The 13,204-nt window shown below is 37.0% G+C and overlaps 1 protein-coding gene across 11 annotated transcripts in view; it reads right to left on the bottom strand.

Annotated features, from left to right (window-relative positions):
• The window catches only part of PARD3B (par-3 family cell polarity regulator beta), a 1,076,689-nt gene that overhangs the window by 503,041 nt on the left and 560,444 nt on the right, over nucleotides 1-13,204 (bottom strand). For all 11 annotated transcript variants that reach the window (XM_024243295.3, XM_024243296.3, XM_024243297.3 and 8 more), the window contains 4 exons: nucleotides 8,349-8,474; nucleotides 5,419-5,777; nucleotides 2,917-3,056; nucleotides 1,646-1,774 (listed from right to left, as the gene is read on the bottom strand). In XM_024243295.3, the coding sequence (XP_024099063.2) occupies nucleotides 1,646-1,774; nucleotides 2,917-3,056; nucleotides 5,419-5,777; nucleotides 8,349-8,474 (754 nt within the window). The remainder of the gene's footprint in view (nucleotides 1-1,645; nucleotides 1,775-2,916; nucleotides 3,057-5,418; nucleotides 5,778-8,348; nucleotides 8,475-13,204) is intronic.

The following is a 13,204-nucleotide window of genomic DNA, read 5'->3' as shown; positions in this document are numbered from 1 at the left end:
TAACTATTTTTGTATCCCCAGAACCTCCAACTTTGTACACAGCAGATGGTTAGTAAGTGGTTGAGTTAATGCATAAGTAGATTAACGGGTACAGACTGTCTGAAGAAACAGATTAGGTCTACTTTCCAATCCATACAATAACTCTTTACATATTTGATAATAACTATCATGTCTCCTAAAATTTCTCTTCTTCAAGTGAAACATCATCAGTTCTGTCAACTAATCCTTACTGTTCCGATAACCTAACTCTGGGAACCTACATGTGCCTCTGTCAATTCTTATACAGATTCAAAGGAAATAACAAGGAGTAAATACAAGTCCTTTTATCACATTTGTTTCTATTTGTTATTAGCTATAAAATCCCTTCTGAATTTTCTTTTCTTTTTTCTTTTTTTGAAACAGAGTCTCGTTCTGTTGCCCAGGCTGGAGTACACTGGTGCAATCTTGGCTCACTGCAACCTCTGCTTCCCAGGTTCAAGCGATTCTCCTGTCTCAGCCTCCTGAGCAGCTGGGACTACAGGCACATGCCACCATGCCCAGCTACTTTTTGTATTTTTTAGTAGAGACGGGGTTTCACCATACTGGTCAGGTTTCGAACTCCTGACCTCAGGTGATCCACCTGCCTCGGCCTCCCAAAGTGCTGGGATTACAGGCGTGAGACACTGCACCTGTCCCCCTTTTGAATTTTCTATAGCCTTCTTAAAAGCACAATTTCAATAAAATAAACAATATGTATTTATTGTAAAAAAAGAAAATGAAAACCTCTCATAACCGATATCCCAGATGTATCTGCTTCTAGTTGTTAAGTTTTAAAATGTAATTTAATGATACTACACACATAATTTTATATCCTACTTTTAAATATAGTATTAGATTATGAACATTTTCTCATGTTATTATCAATTTTTTTACAGAAACCATTTTAAGTACTTCTATATTTCACTGGCTAGCTATCTAGTTATTTATCTAACCAATGCCTTATAGTTATACAGGACCCAATATATCACTGCAATAGATAGGACTTTAGGGGAAAAAATCAATGTACATGAATTTTTTCCACATCTTTGATCATCAGTTTAGGACAGATTACTTGAAGTCTAGTTACTAGGTCTAAGGGTATACATTTTTAATAAGGCTTTTGAACTCATCTTTCTCAAGATGTCTATCCCAGCCCTCAAGAATAGGTTAAATACCCTTGTTCTATGTTATCATGGCACTTTGCATTTTCCCTTCATAATTTTCATCGCCATTTTGAATACTTGGCTATCTTTTTATTTCCTGTTAGACTGTAAACTCATTAAAGTAGGTCCACAAATTATTTTGCTGACTGTGTTTTGCCTAGGGCTTCGCACATAGCACATATTCAATATATATTTTATTGAATTAGTTGCATACCGTTGAATAGTTGCTTATTGCTAAAGGTGTTTGAATCTGTGCCCCGGAAGCACTGTTTACATGTACCCACTGGCTGTATCAATGTTCTAAAAGTGCGATACCCCAAATGGGGTAAAATACCCTGAGTGTGATTCAACTTTGGTTATGAATGAAGCCTGCGATTTAGAACTCGTTTCTCAGCTATAATGAGTTCACTGAGTGTATTAAGCTCGGCATTAAAAATTCAGTGAGACCACGATCTGAACATTACCAACTCTCGGGGCAGAAAATGTCCTTCTTGGCGGGCAATGACCAGCGACACTGTCTCCCCCTGCTTGGTGCTCCTGAGCATGGCCACAAGCTCTTCCTGGGTTCGTCCGGTGACATCTCTCCCATTTACCTAATGAATAAAAGCATATGAACAGCCACAATCACAATACTTGTTATCTCCTTCTACACTAGATAGTTTTTGAAAACAAGAAGCAAGTGGGCTCCCATACTTGAGGAAGCTCTGAAAAGATGAAAACTAAATACATGGGCAAAACCCAACAATGTTTCCCATAATGCATCATCATTATGATGCTGGATGAACTTAGAGTCAGTAATTAATATCAGCAGTTTTTCCTAAGACATCACATTCTTATGTGGGGGAAACTGGACTGACAGATACCAGAAAATGATTCCACTTAAGGTAGAAAGCAGATTTCAAAGGCTTACTTAGCGCCATTTTCTGCCTAATTCAACAAGCAGAGTGAACCATGATCACAAGGCAAATTTCTCTGCAAATAGGAATCTAGCAATAGAATCCTGCAGGTTTTAAACGTATTTAGAAAATTATAGTCACCAGATTATCATAGATTAATGGAAATTCTAATTTGGAGCTACATTAGTCATTTGGTGCATCTTCTTTCATGATCTAGAACAACATGAAAAGCTAAAGTGTTGCTTTTAATGAAGATGTTTGCTTCAAAGGTAAATGGACAATATATAATTATGAAGATGATAATGTTCTCAGACAAAAATAAATGAAAACAAACAGCCACCCTCTTGCTTTTGGTATCCCAAATATATCTCTCTGCAAAATCCCTTCCAGCTGTTTTCATTGCTATCCTAGCACAGATGATAGGGATATGGACAAAGCATAGAATGACCTGAGATACTCTGGCTTGTCCTGGCCAAGTTTGAAAAGACTATTATAAAGACTTTTTAACTTTTTAGCCTAACTGAATATATGTTGAATTCTTAGATTCAATCCAAATTTCACAGGGACCCTAAGAGGTAGCAGTAAGAGAGGGAAGATCAGAAACTGTTTTCATTATCATTTGGCCCCATATCACTGACCTTATTGGGGATTTACAAAGTTAGACTCCTCATTAACCAGTTCTATAATTAAAGTTCTTATCTTGTCTATAAGTAATAATTTTTAATATATATTAGGTTCAAAATAAAAATATTTATATTTATATATATTTCAATGCAATTAAATGGCATTATTTAAATGCCAAGAAATATTTTCATACAACTATTAATTCCAATTCTTACCTCCAAAATTCTGTCCCCTGATTGTAGGCGGCCATCTTTTATTGCTGCTCCCTTTGGTAAAATGTTTTTTACAAAAATGGGACCAGGACCATGTATGGAAGAGTCTCTGGTAACCACAGTGAAACCAAGTCCTTCAGGGCCTAGTGTATAAGAACAGGAAAATGTATAGTCATCTTAAGCATGAGTAATATTATATTCAATCTTACAGTAAGATCTATCTAATTTAGACTAATATAGAATCAGTAAAATATTTACATTCTGGGACATTTTAAATATGCTTCAGTTATTTGGGTTTCAAATGCAGATTATAGGTCCTGACAGGCCATGACGGTATCAAAGTGAATTTAGGGCCCAATCCAGATGTGTAACACTTTGGCTTATTCAGGTTCTAGAAGAAATGCACATGTTATCCAGATGCCCAGGAGATTGATTTCTCAATAAACCATAACCTGACTTCATACTTTCTGAGAAGCAAAAGGCCATTTGACTAAAATTCTGTCAGCCTCTTAAATGAGCTGGACAACCTGTGGCTGAGCCCTCTACTTGTGTCTCAGTTCCTCGTACTGCTGCATCCCATTGTCTGGTCAGCAAGTATCTTGTTGCTCCCGTCCTGTTCTCCTGCATCTCCAATTTCTCCCTTCTCATGTATTTTTCACTCAGTCTAAAGGTATGCTCAGATTTCTCTACCCTGAAGTATCCTTACTTCCATCTTACCGCTTCTTCAAGCTTCCATCACCAGTGACCTACCCACGACCATCTCTGTTGGTCCAGCTTTGATGATTCCCACCATTTTTTTGAAATTGACTCTCTTTGGTTTTCATGTCTTTATTTTCTGATTATTTTCCTATCTCTGATCACATCACATCCGTCACTCTCTCTAAATCTTACCCATTGTCCTCCCATGTAGCCATAGATGTTCCCCAAGGATCTGTCCTAGACCAGTTTGTCTCCTAGATTCCCTGCCTTGGCCAGTTCCTGGATCCAAGTATATCTTCCAGTGAAAGAGACCTAAATCTCTATGGCTCCAATGTCTCTTTTTGATGTCAGCTTCCTAGATGTCATCATGCACATTTCAAACTTCACTATGTACCTCCTCTCCAATCCAGATCCTGACCTTTTCAAATATCCTCATCTACTTAAAATTCTAATTTCTAGCAATGACATCTCCATTATGCAACTTGCTCTGGCTGAAAAACCTCAGCAATCACTGTAATTCTTCTCTTTTTTCCTTCCTACAACCAGTCATTTATTAACACATGCCTATTATGTTTCCACCTTTAGAGAGATGCAGTGCACCCTTTACTTATCCTTTGTTGTTTGGCCTTGTCTTCAGTGTATCTTTTTGCTGTCAGATTAATCTTGCCAAAGTACAGATGTGATGTCATATCTTTCATTTTTGCATTCAAGGCTTTGTAATAAATTTTTAAGGTGATTCTGTGTCTGATTCATTTTTCTATACCCAAAACACCCAAAACACCCAAATCTGTGTCTTACACACAGCTGGATCATTTTTACAAAAAATACAACTGAGGCATTTAAATAAAAAACCTGATTGATAAGTACACTGAAGTATTTTTGTACCTACTAGTCAATGTATATTATTCCCAGAATAGAATTCTTATAGGTGAATGAAATTTTGATCAGAGAATCTTTCCAGAATAATTTTCATATCCTAATTAAAGATACATTATTTGTTTTTGAAAGACATTAAAAGTTTTTCTAAAACTACCTTTTGACCATAAATTCTCTATTAATTCAGACAAGTATCTATAAGATCCTGGTTTCTTTTGAGTTGTCTTGAAAAACACAGAATTTCAGAAGGTTGCAACGGGGGAAGGTAATATAAAGCAGAAGTTACAAAATGAACAAAAGCACAGAAGCACATGAATGCTTATGTATGTGTGTACAATACTGCAAAAATATGCATGTACATACATGATCTCACTGATCTGTGCTTGAAATGGATAGAAAAGTTGAAAAAGATGAAGAAAGAAAATATTATACATGCTTTTGAAATTATGTTTTAAATGTTTGCGATGTTGAATCAGAGAAATTAGTAAACATTACATATTTGCTTTCTGAGGAGTAAATTTTTGTTGTTAGAAGACTGTCTTAGAAAAACAATATGCTTTTTGGACATGGCCTAAAGGATGCTTCAAGAACCACTAATCGTGCTCAGAACAGGGACAACTGAATTTTCATGCCTATTTAGTATTAAGTTGTAATACAATATTGCTCTGTTGATATCAGGTTTGCAATGATTCTTTCCACTTCCCAACATGTCTTTATTATTTTCTTGTTTAAAATAATCTATACGCTCTGAAGAAAATAATAAAAAAGTACAATTTCAAGAAATTTAAGTTACCTAAGAATACACTTAAATCTATTCTTTGATACAATTAAATGAAGGGAGAATTAACTAAATTAGCCTTAATGCATTTCTCTTAACCAATTTTACATGTTACAACAATAGAATGCTATTAGGCATAATTTAATAATTACCTTTCTTTAGGTCAATCTTAATTTTCTTTGCATTTTTCTTGCTGCCAAATCCCATGAGAGGGGAGAGTGAGGGAGAGGATGGTTTTCCTCCCAGCCTTGGTACTCGGGGACTCTTGTTTTGTTGCAGGGAAGTTGATGCATCTGTTTCAGGATTATCAGTTCCTGTGAGATTTGCTGTCTTTAATCCCGATTTTCCATGGACAGGAGGCGGCACTTTGGTTTTCAAAACACCATCATTGTTACCAAAAATGTTAAGAGAACCAATGACTGACTTTTCATACTGTTCACGGTTTTGTGGAGGAAGCACGTGGAGGAGCACACTTGCAGATTTCATTGCCTGGCGGAAGACATCTTGAGCCCTGGAAAGAAAGGTGATAAATGTATGATGACCCTGCTTAGAGGTGCAGCATCTTCTAAAGTACCCCAGCAGGATGGCAACCAAGAGCAGCACAGTGGCTAATCATAGGAGACACGATCAATATTCCTATCAGAATGACTTTGCCAACTATATACTAGTTACCACTTACTATTTGCACTAGGTGCCCCTGCACTGGCTTATACATGCATTATTATCATGCATCCTTCTCTAATTTAGAAAGCATGTGAGGTAAGTATAAATAGCTTTCATTTCACAGACATGGAAGTTGAGGCTCAGAGAGATGAAATAATTTATCCAATGACCCACAGCTTTTACATGTTTCTAAAGATGAAAATCTAACCAGAAGTGATTACCAAAGTGAATATAAAAAGCAAAATAATCTGATATTTTGGATCAGATCATTAGTTAGGTTTCTTTTAGGACATCCTTCTAAAGTACAGATCTTCTCTAACATGGGTTGTGTTACACAAGTTCAAGTTTGACACCCATGTTTGCTCATGGAGACATTTTGGCAGGTGCCTTGGCTGTGCCTAAATGTCTCAGTGGAATTTCAATCCAACACACACCCTTCCTGTTACTCTCACATAGAGCAACTGTGTTTTTCACTTTTATGACCTAGCGCTTTGTGTTCTTCCTCAAACTTCTTATAACATTTTCTCCCCTTTTTCCTCATGTCTCTAGATGCCCTGTGCCCAGGTCAAACAACTGCTTTTCCCATTCTTTCTTGCCCAGAAGATATAAATGAAGGCGTTAAAGGAAAGCTCTTTAGAAGAGGCTGGTTCAGTAGAGAGACAAAAACTTTTATTGTTCTCCTGCTTCTCTTCCCTATTTCTTGAAACTCAGAAGCGACTGAGGAAACTCAGCAGCCATCTTGTGCCCATTTTTCCACTGAAGGATAGTAGCCACATGGCGAGACGGCAAAGCAGAAAACGGAAGCTGCCTGACCCACTGGTGGCTGTGCAGCTGCCGCACTAACTGTGGAGTGCTCTCTTCCACGCTTGCTTGTTGCTAGGAAAAATTAATCTTAATCTTGTTTCAGCTACTCTTATTTCAGGTCTCTGTTCCTAGCAGCCATAGCACATAATAACTAATCATAACCCCAACTGCAATCTGATTCCTCAAACCCTACCCCATACCCCTCTTTCTGAAGTGCTTAATTCTGCAAATTATTAGGGGAAGAAGGAAGATTTCACATAGGCCACCTAACTCCTGTGGCCAGTTCCCCTATGATATTTTTGCTTGTATAGGAATCAGTTTCTACTCCATACTAACTCTATACTAAATTTTTATGAGCCTCAGTTTCCACCTCTATAAAACAGAAGTGATAATGATTGCTTTGCATAATTATAAAGTCCTTGTGAAAAAGCACAGTAATATATTAAAAATTATTACTACTAATAATTATAGTTTTATTTATCATTCATTATTTTAACACAATAGATTCTTCTAAGGTTTCATTTCTTTTCATACTTAGCAGACAGTACCCACTTTTCCTCTACCCACAACCACTCATCTTTGCCCACATGCACACATACAATATTGACAACTAATGCCCAGCGAGAAGATGTATTAGGAGCTGTTTTGGTCAGAAACAAGAGGGTGGTGATGACTCTCAAGGATTATTAGTACTTAGTCCTTTGGTCTAGAATCCCACTGCAATGCCAACATACATTTAAAAAATATGCATCAGATTACTACACACTCTAATTCCTGGGTACAGGAAGCTATTCCCTTAACATTTTTACATGCAGAAAGATGATTTCTTGAGGGAGACAGTATTATTTATTTATTTACTTATTTATTTATTTTGAAGACAGAGTCTCTCCCTGTCACCCAGGGTGGAGTGCAAAGGCACGATCTTGGCTCACTGCAACCTCCGTCTCCCAGGTTCAAGCGATTCTCCTGCCTCAGCCTACCAAGTAGCTGGGATTACAGGCACGTACCACCACGCCTGGCTAAGTTTTTTGTACCTTTAGTAGAGATGGGGTTTCACCATGTTGGCCAGCTGGTCTTGAACTCCTGACCTCATGATCTGCCCTCCTCGGGCCCCCAAAATGCTGGGATTACAGGCATGAACCACTCTGCCTGGCCAGGAGACGGTATTTTAATTTTATTTTTTTCTGTTTGTTTCTATGATTCAGTGAGTCCTCAGACATCTCTCACAGATTTTTTAGTTTAAGGAAGACTGCTGACACCAAGAAAGTTAATTAATAAGCTGAACTAACAGTCTGTGAAAAGAGCCGTTAAATACCAGTTTAAGTGACCCATAGCCCAAGAAAAACAAACCCGTTCAACGACGCCCCAGTAAAGACAGCCAGGCAGGAAGGCTTGTGATATTCTGTAGTTTAGCATTCTCAGACCTGCCAGAGACATATGTGGGCCACCTTTGAGTAGGCTAAAACATTAGAAGCATTCAAAAATGGATGTCCTGGATCATTCAAAGGGAACTGACTAGAAATTCTACCTACTATTTTGACCATAATGAGTTCAGTAATGATTATAACCATGCTAGGTATCAAGAAAGTAAATAAAACAATGAAAAAATGCTTACTGAGCAAAGGTTTTGTCTACGAGATCCACATTGTTGATTTTTACAATACATTCATTTTCGTGAAATAGTCCCTCCCGCTTGGACCTGCTGTTTTCTTCAATGCCTCGGATGAAGAGTCCTAGAATCCTAAATGCAAAATTTAGATTGAAATATAATTACTGAATAATAAATGCTAATTATTTCTCCACTTGCAACTATTCAGAAATACATATTGATTTCTGTTTACAAAAGAAATTTTACTTTATATTCCGGCAACTGTTTGTTATGTTAATCCCTAATCCAAAAAAAGCCAAAACTGACTACAAGAGAAAAAGCTCTTCTAGATAAATATGCATAAGTACCAACATCAATCTGCGACTTCATTTCTCATGCTTGCAGTAAACTTATTGAAAGGCTAGTTTAGTGGAGTTGACACCAAAGACTTGTGGTTTGGAGAAGGGCATCACACCTGACTATAATAAGTAAGTCTGAGTTAGTGCCAACGCGGCAATGTGATGTTTAGCAGTGAGAGAGCATTAGGGTATTCACAGTAACGTTTTTGCAGTCTTACTACCTATTCTAATAATTTGCATTTTAAGAAGTAAACAAACATTTAAGCTCAGATCATATTACTCAGTTTAGAAGGAAGCTGGATCCCATTTGTCGGTGCTACCAAATCAAGTATGTGTTGGGTGTTTTCTGTGTGATCAGGATGGAGGAGTATGAGACAAAGCCATAGGACCAGGACCAGGTAATTTCACTACACATTTGGGGGACAGCTGAAGTCCAAAAACTAAAGACATTAACAAGCCTAGAGCCTTCAAAGATTTGAGAGCTAACTAGATGGGAGACCAGTGCCACACACAAAGGCTTTCAACAAACAGTCAATGAACTTAATCTGATGGACCTAGAGGGGGGCACCCAGTAGACCCCACTTCCGAATAGGGCAGTGACATGATGAAGGCAGGCTTTGGGAAGAGTTGTCCGAAATTTCAACCAAGAAGAGGCCAAATTAGAGAGGATACCAAGAGGCCTCTGGATTTTTGTGGCTGTAGCTTAGAATCAGGAGGGTTGGAAGAGAAGGAAAGAAGAAAGAAAACTATAGCCACAAGGATTAAAATACGTATGTGTGTGTGTGTGTGTGTGTGTACACACATACATACACAATTCTATTACATATATAAACCAAAACTAAACCAAAAACCACAAGAAATGGAACTTATACGTATTTTCATTATTTCTCATTTGTGGGATTTCCCTTCTCCTTGTGATGTGACAAGGCTTAGCTGTGTCCCAGAGTAAGAAAGATATGTCCTGCAAGAGGAGTCTGCTAGGTTTGGAGAAACTGTGATCTGCACTTTATCAATCCTCTTGTTTTTCTACTTTGTCACTCTCTTTTGTATAAAAACCATGTGTGCTATTACAAAATACCTTCACATTAAATTTCAAATCTAAATAAAACATGAGTACATTTTATGTGTAAATAACAGGGTCAGCCACAGAAAAGGGCAATCTATAATGCAAGTATTAGAGAAAGCAGTTCTCCTGTTTGGAGTGGCCATGAAGTTGAGCCTCTGTCCCCTTAATGAGCTCCCATCATCTCAAGACCTCAACAGGCAGGGCAGTGATATTTGGGTCTCACTTCAAAAATGTTAAACGAATACAGCACGCTGCTGCAGGAGAAAGAACAGCAAACAGCCATGCCATCTACTGCAGGGAAGGCTCAGGGTCACAGGCACAAGTGTGCAGTGGGGTCTTGTGGTTCATTTCCTAGTTCCAGTAGGTTAGCAAATTAATCATATTCTGTGTTACTTTAATCTTGAAACACAGTATTAAAAATGAAACTATTTGACACATTAAAATAATAGATAAAAATTATGGTTTTTTTTCCCCTAAATTAAACAGCATCCTAAGAGTTCACATTTTGGATTTCTGTTAGGGTGGATTCACAATAACTTGATCCATTAGGAGGCTCACATGTGGTTTTAAACTTGTTTATGTAAGTGATATTTTTTTAACAAGCATTCAAGTCTTCCTTTAATTTAATTCAGTACATCATCAGTCATGTAATGTTACTCCCTAGGATTTAATTTCACATTTTGGGAGATGAATTAATTCTTTCGGGCCACTGGGTTGCAATTTAGCTGGCATATTACAGCTGGAGTATGCTATGTGAACCTCACTGATCTAAATAATCTAACTTTCCATGAAAAATTTATTGACAGAATAAGCCCAACTGTAAAACCCATGTGTCAGAGGTAATTTTGGTAAAATGTAAAACTGACTGATTTTATTAGTTTGGTCCCTGGCAACAAACCACTTCTGCCCTCTCTGCTCCATGGAAGGGATAGATTCCCTCCAGTTTGATTTCATCCAGACCAATACAAGAAGGCTCAGAAAACAATACCTCATTATCTTCTTTGCCCTAAACTGGTGGGCTGTGGTAGCTGTCTCATTTGGGACCAAGACTCACAGAATTTAAAGATTAATGCTGTCGAGGAGTTATAGGCCAAGACTAACCAGTTAATTTGCATTAATGAACAGTGATAAAGGATGCTGAAATCCACAGCCTCACAGAATTAGAGGGGTAACAATTCTTCTTGCTCTTCTAATTATCACTTAGGCAACCAACATCTTCTCCTTGCCCCCTTCCTGTTCTTTTCTCAATGTCACACAGCCTCAGTGACTCTATCAGCTTAGCATTTTTGTTTGAACATCTCTTCTCACAGTCTTTATCAGCCTTCATCCAGCCATTCTCCTTCTCTCTCCTGTTTAGCTGTCTTCCCTATGAAACTGAGGCATATTATGCATCTGTACTGAAACGAATTAGATTTCATGTTTTTAATTAACAAAAACCACATTGATTTTAAAAATCTGAATGAAATTAAGTTGCATTTTAGTTGCAAGAACTTTGGTGTTTTTTTATGTTTGCTGTGTTTTTACTGGGAAAGCCAATGGCCCTCAATACAAGCAGCATTCAGCACCCCTCTGCGATGGTATCTAATGAATTCATTGAGGTTTTATCTAGCAGAGCAGCCACTATAATTTACTTAGGATGATCTAACTTAGATTAGGTTTCTTATTCAACAACAGGTGTGGCAACATTTTCTAAAAGAAAAAAAGTAAAAAAATACATTGGAGCCAAAGCCAATTACAGTAATCTTAGTAAAAAAATTAAATGTAAATTCTAATTTAAAATAATGGCACAAACCAATAAATGGAAGGAAATTAAGAGCAAAGTATACCACTATGACCTTAACGAAGCCCCTGTGCTCACACAGTGAAACCATATGGCACTACGAAGTCAGACACTAGTCTGACATGCTCTATACGCAGTTGCATCTAGACACATGGGTTGAGTTAAGTGTGCTGTTTCAGCCTGTACTCATTACTTCTTAACTTTTATTGGCTCATGTCTCCACTTCCATAGCATTTTTAATGTTTTTTAATTAAATTTCCTTTCTATAATACTGGTGGATAGCAAAAAAAAATTAATAGAACTATTTCACCAAGTTACTGAACAGTTAACCATGAACTTATAATAAAACTGCATTTCTGAATCAGGCTTTTTGGTTTTAGCCAAAATAATCATCATACTGATGATTTACACGTTCATACATTAGGTGTTTTACAAGGAACTTTCACATTTTTAATGTTATTTAATCCCCATAACCTTGATGTAAAGTAGGTACTCAAAAGGGGCAAGTTTAGGGGACTTGCTCAAGGTTATAAAAAAGAACATGGGGATTCAAATCCAATTGTTCTGAAACCACGTCCAATACTCTTTCTTCTATTCTACAAGGCTTGTTCTAGGAATCAGAACCAGGAAGGAGAAGGGAGGAAATCAATAAAGCTCAGTGTATTTCCCTCGTTTGAAGTGAGAGAATGTGATTTGTGATCTACAGGATCAGCTTGTTTTCTGAACTACTGAAAATGAAGTATAGTGACTGTCACACTGTATATTTTCTCATTTTTGGAAATTGGGAAGATCTTGTGCTCTATCTCAGCTTCATTAAACTAAAGAGCCTGGTCATTTAACAGCTCTGGTAGTTCACAAAACTCTGTCAGTGTACTTCTGCCAAAAGTCATTAGAATTTCTCATGACAACTGAGTAAATATTCACCCTATCTATCAAAAACAACCTCAGTTTGTCCTATGCCATAACCCATAACATTTATAAACACACTTATTAACACATACAGGAAATGAGACAATAAGAGCTGCTAGCTTTTTGGTTCATTTCTTTTGGGGAACATTCATTCCAGCGAGAGCTTGGCATCAGATGTTATTTGCAAAAAAAAAAAAAAAAAAAAAAAGGTGATGACTTCGCAATTACAGGTAGCAGATGGCTACCTGCTGAATATGATGCCAACCAAAATACCATGACTAAATCTGTTCTTTTCGCTATAGGGCAGACTGAATTGAATAAATATTCAGAACCACTAAATTAATACTATATAACCTTTGAGAAAATTTTAGTTCTTGAAAGAAAAATGAAGTGAGAAGTTAGGAGAGCTGGATTTTGTATGAGCTTGGGAAAATCAATTGACTTGTCTCGTCTTTGATATCCTAAACTAAACTAAGGAATCCCCCTTTTTCAATGATGTGTTTAAGAAAATAAATTCAGTAAGTTAACTAAAATCATGTCATGTTAGTGAAAAACTGATTTTCTTTTAAGTTTCTGACAACCCTTGTCAATATCAATCTAGTGGTAAACGTGGTCGTCTTATTACAAAGTGACATAATATCTAAAACAAGTTCAGTACAATTGTTTTAATAGGGGTAATATGAACTCTGAGGCACACACTTTAATTTCCATCAAGAGAACAAGTTTTAAATCCAGTTAGATAGATGTAAATTTCAAGAAGTGTTGATAC

This window comes from Pongo abelii, chromosome 11 (genome assembly GCF_028885655.2).
Source record: "Pongo abelii isolate AG06213 chromosome 11, NHGRI_mPonAbe1-v2.0_pri, whole genome shotgun sequence".
Taxonomy (NCBI): domain Eukaryota; kingdom Metazoa; phylum Chordata; class Mammalia; order Primates; family Hominidae; genus Pongo; species Pongo abelii.
This window is presented reverse-complemented; position numbering and strand designations above follow the sequence as displayed.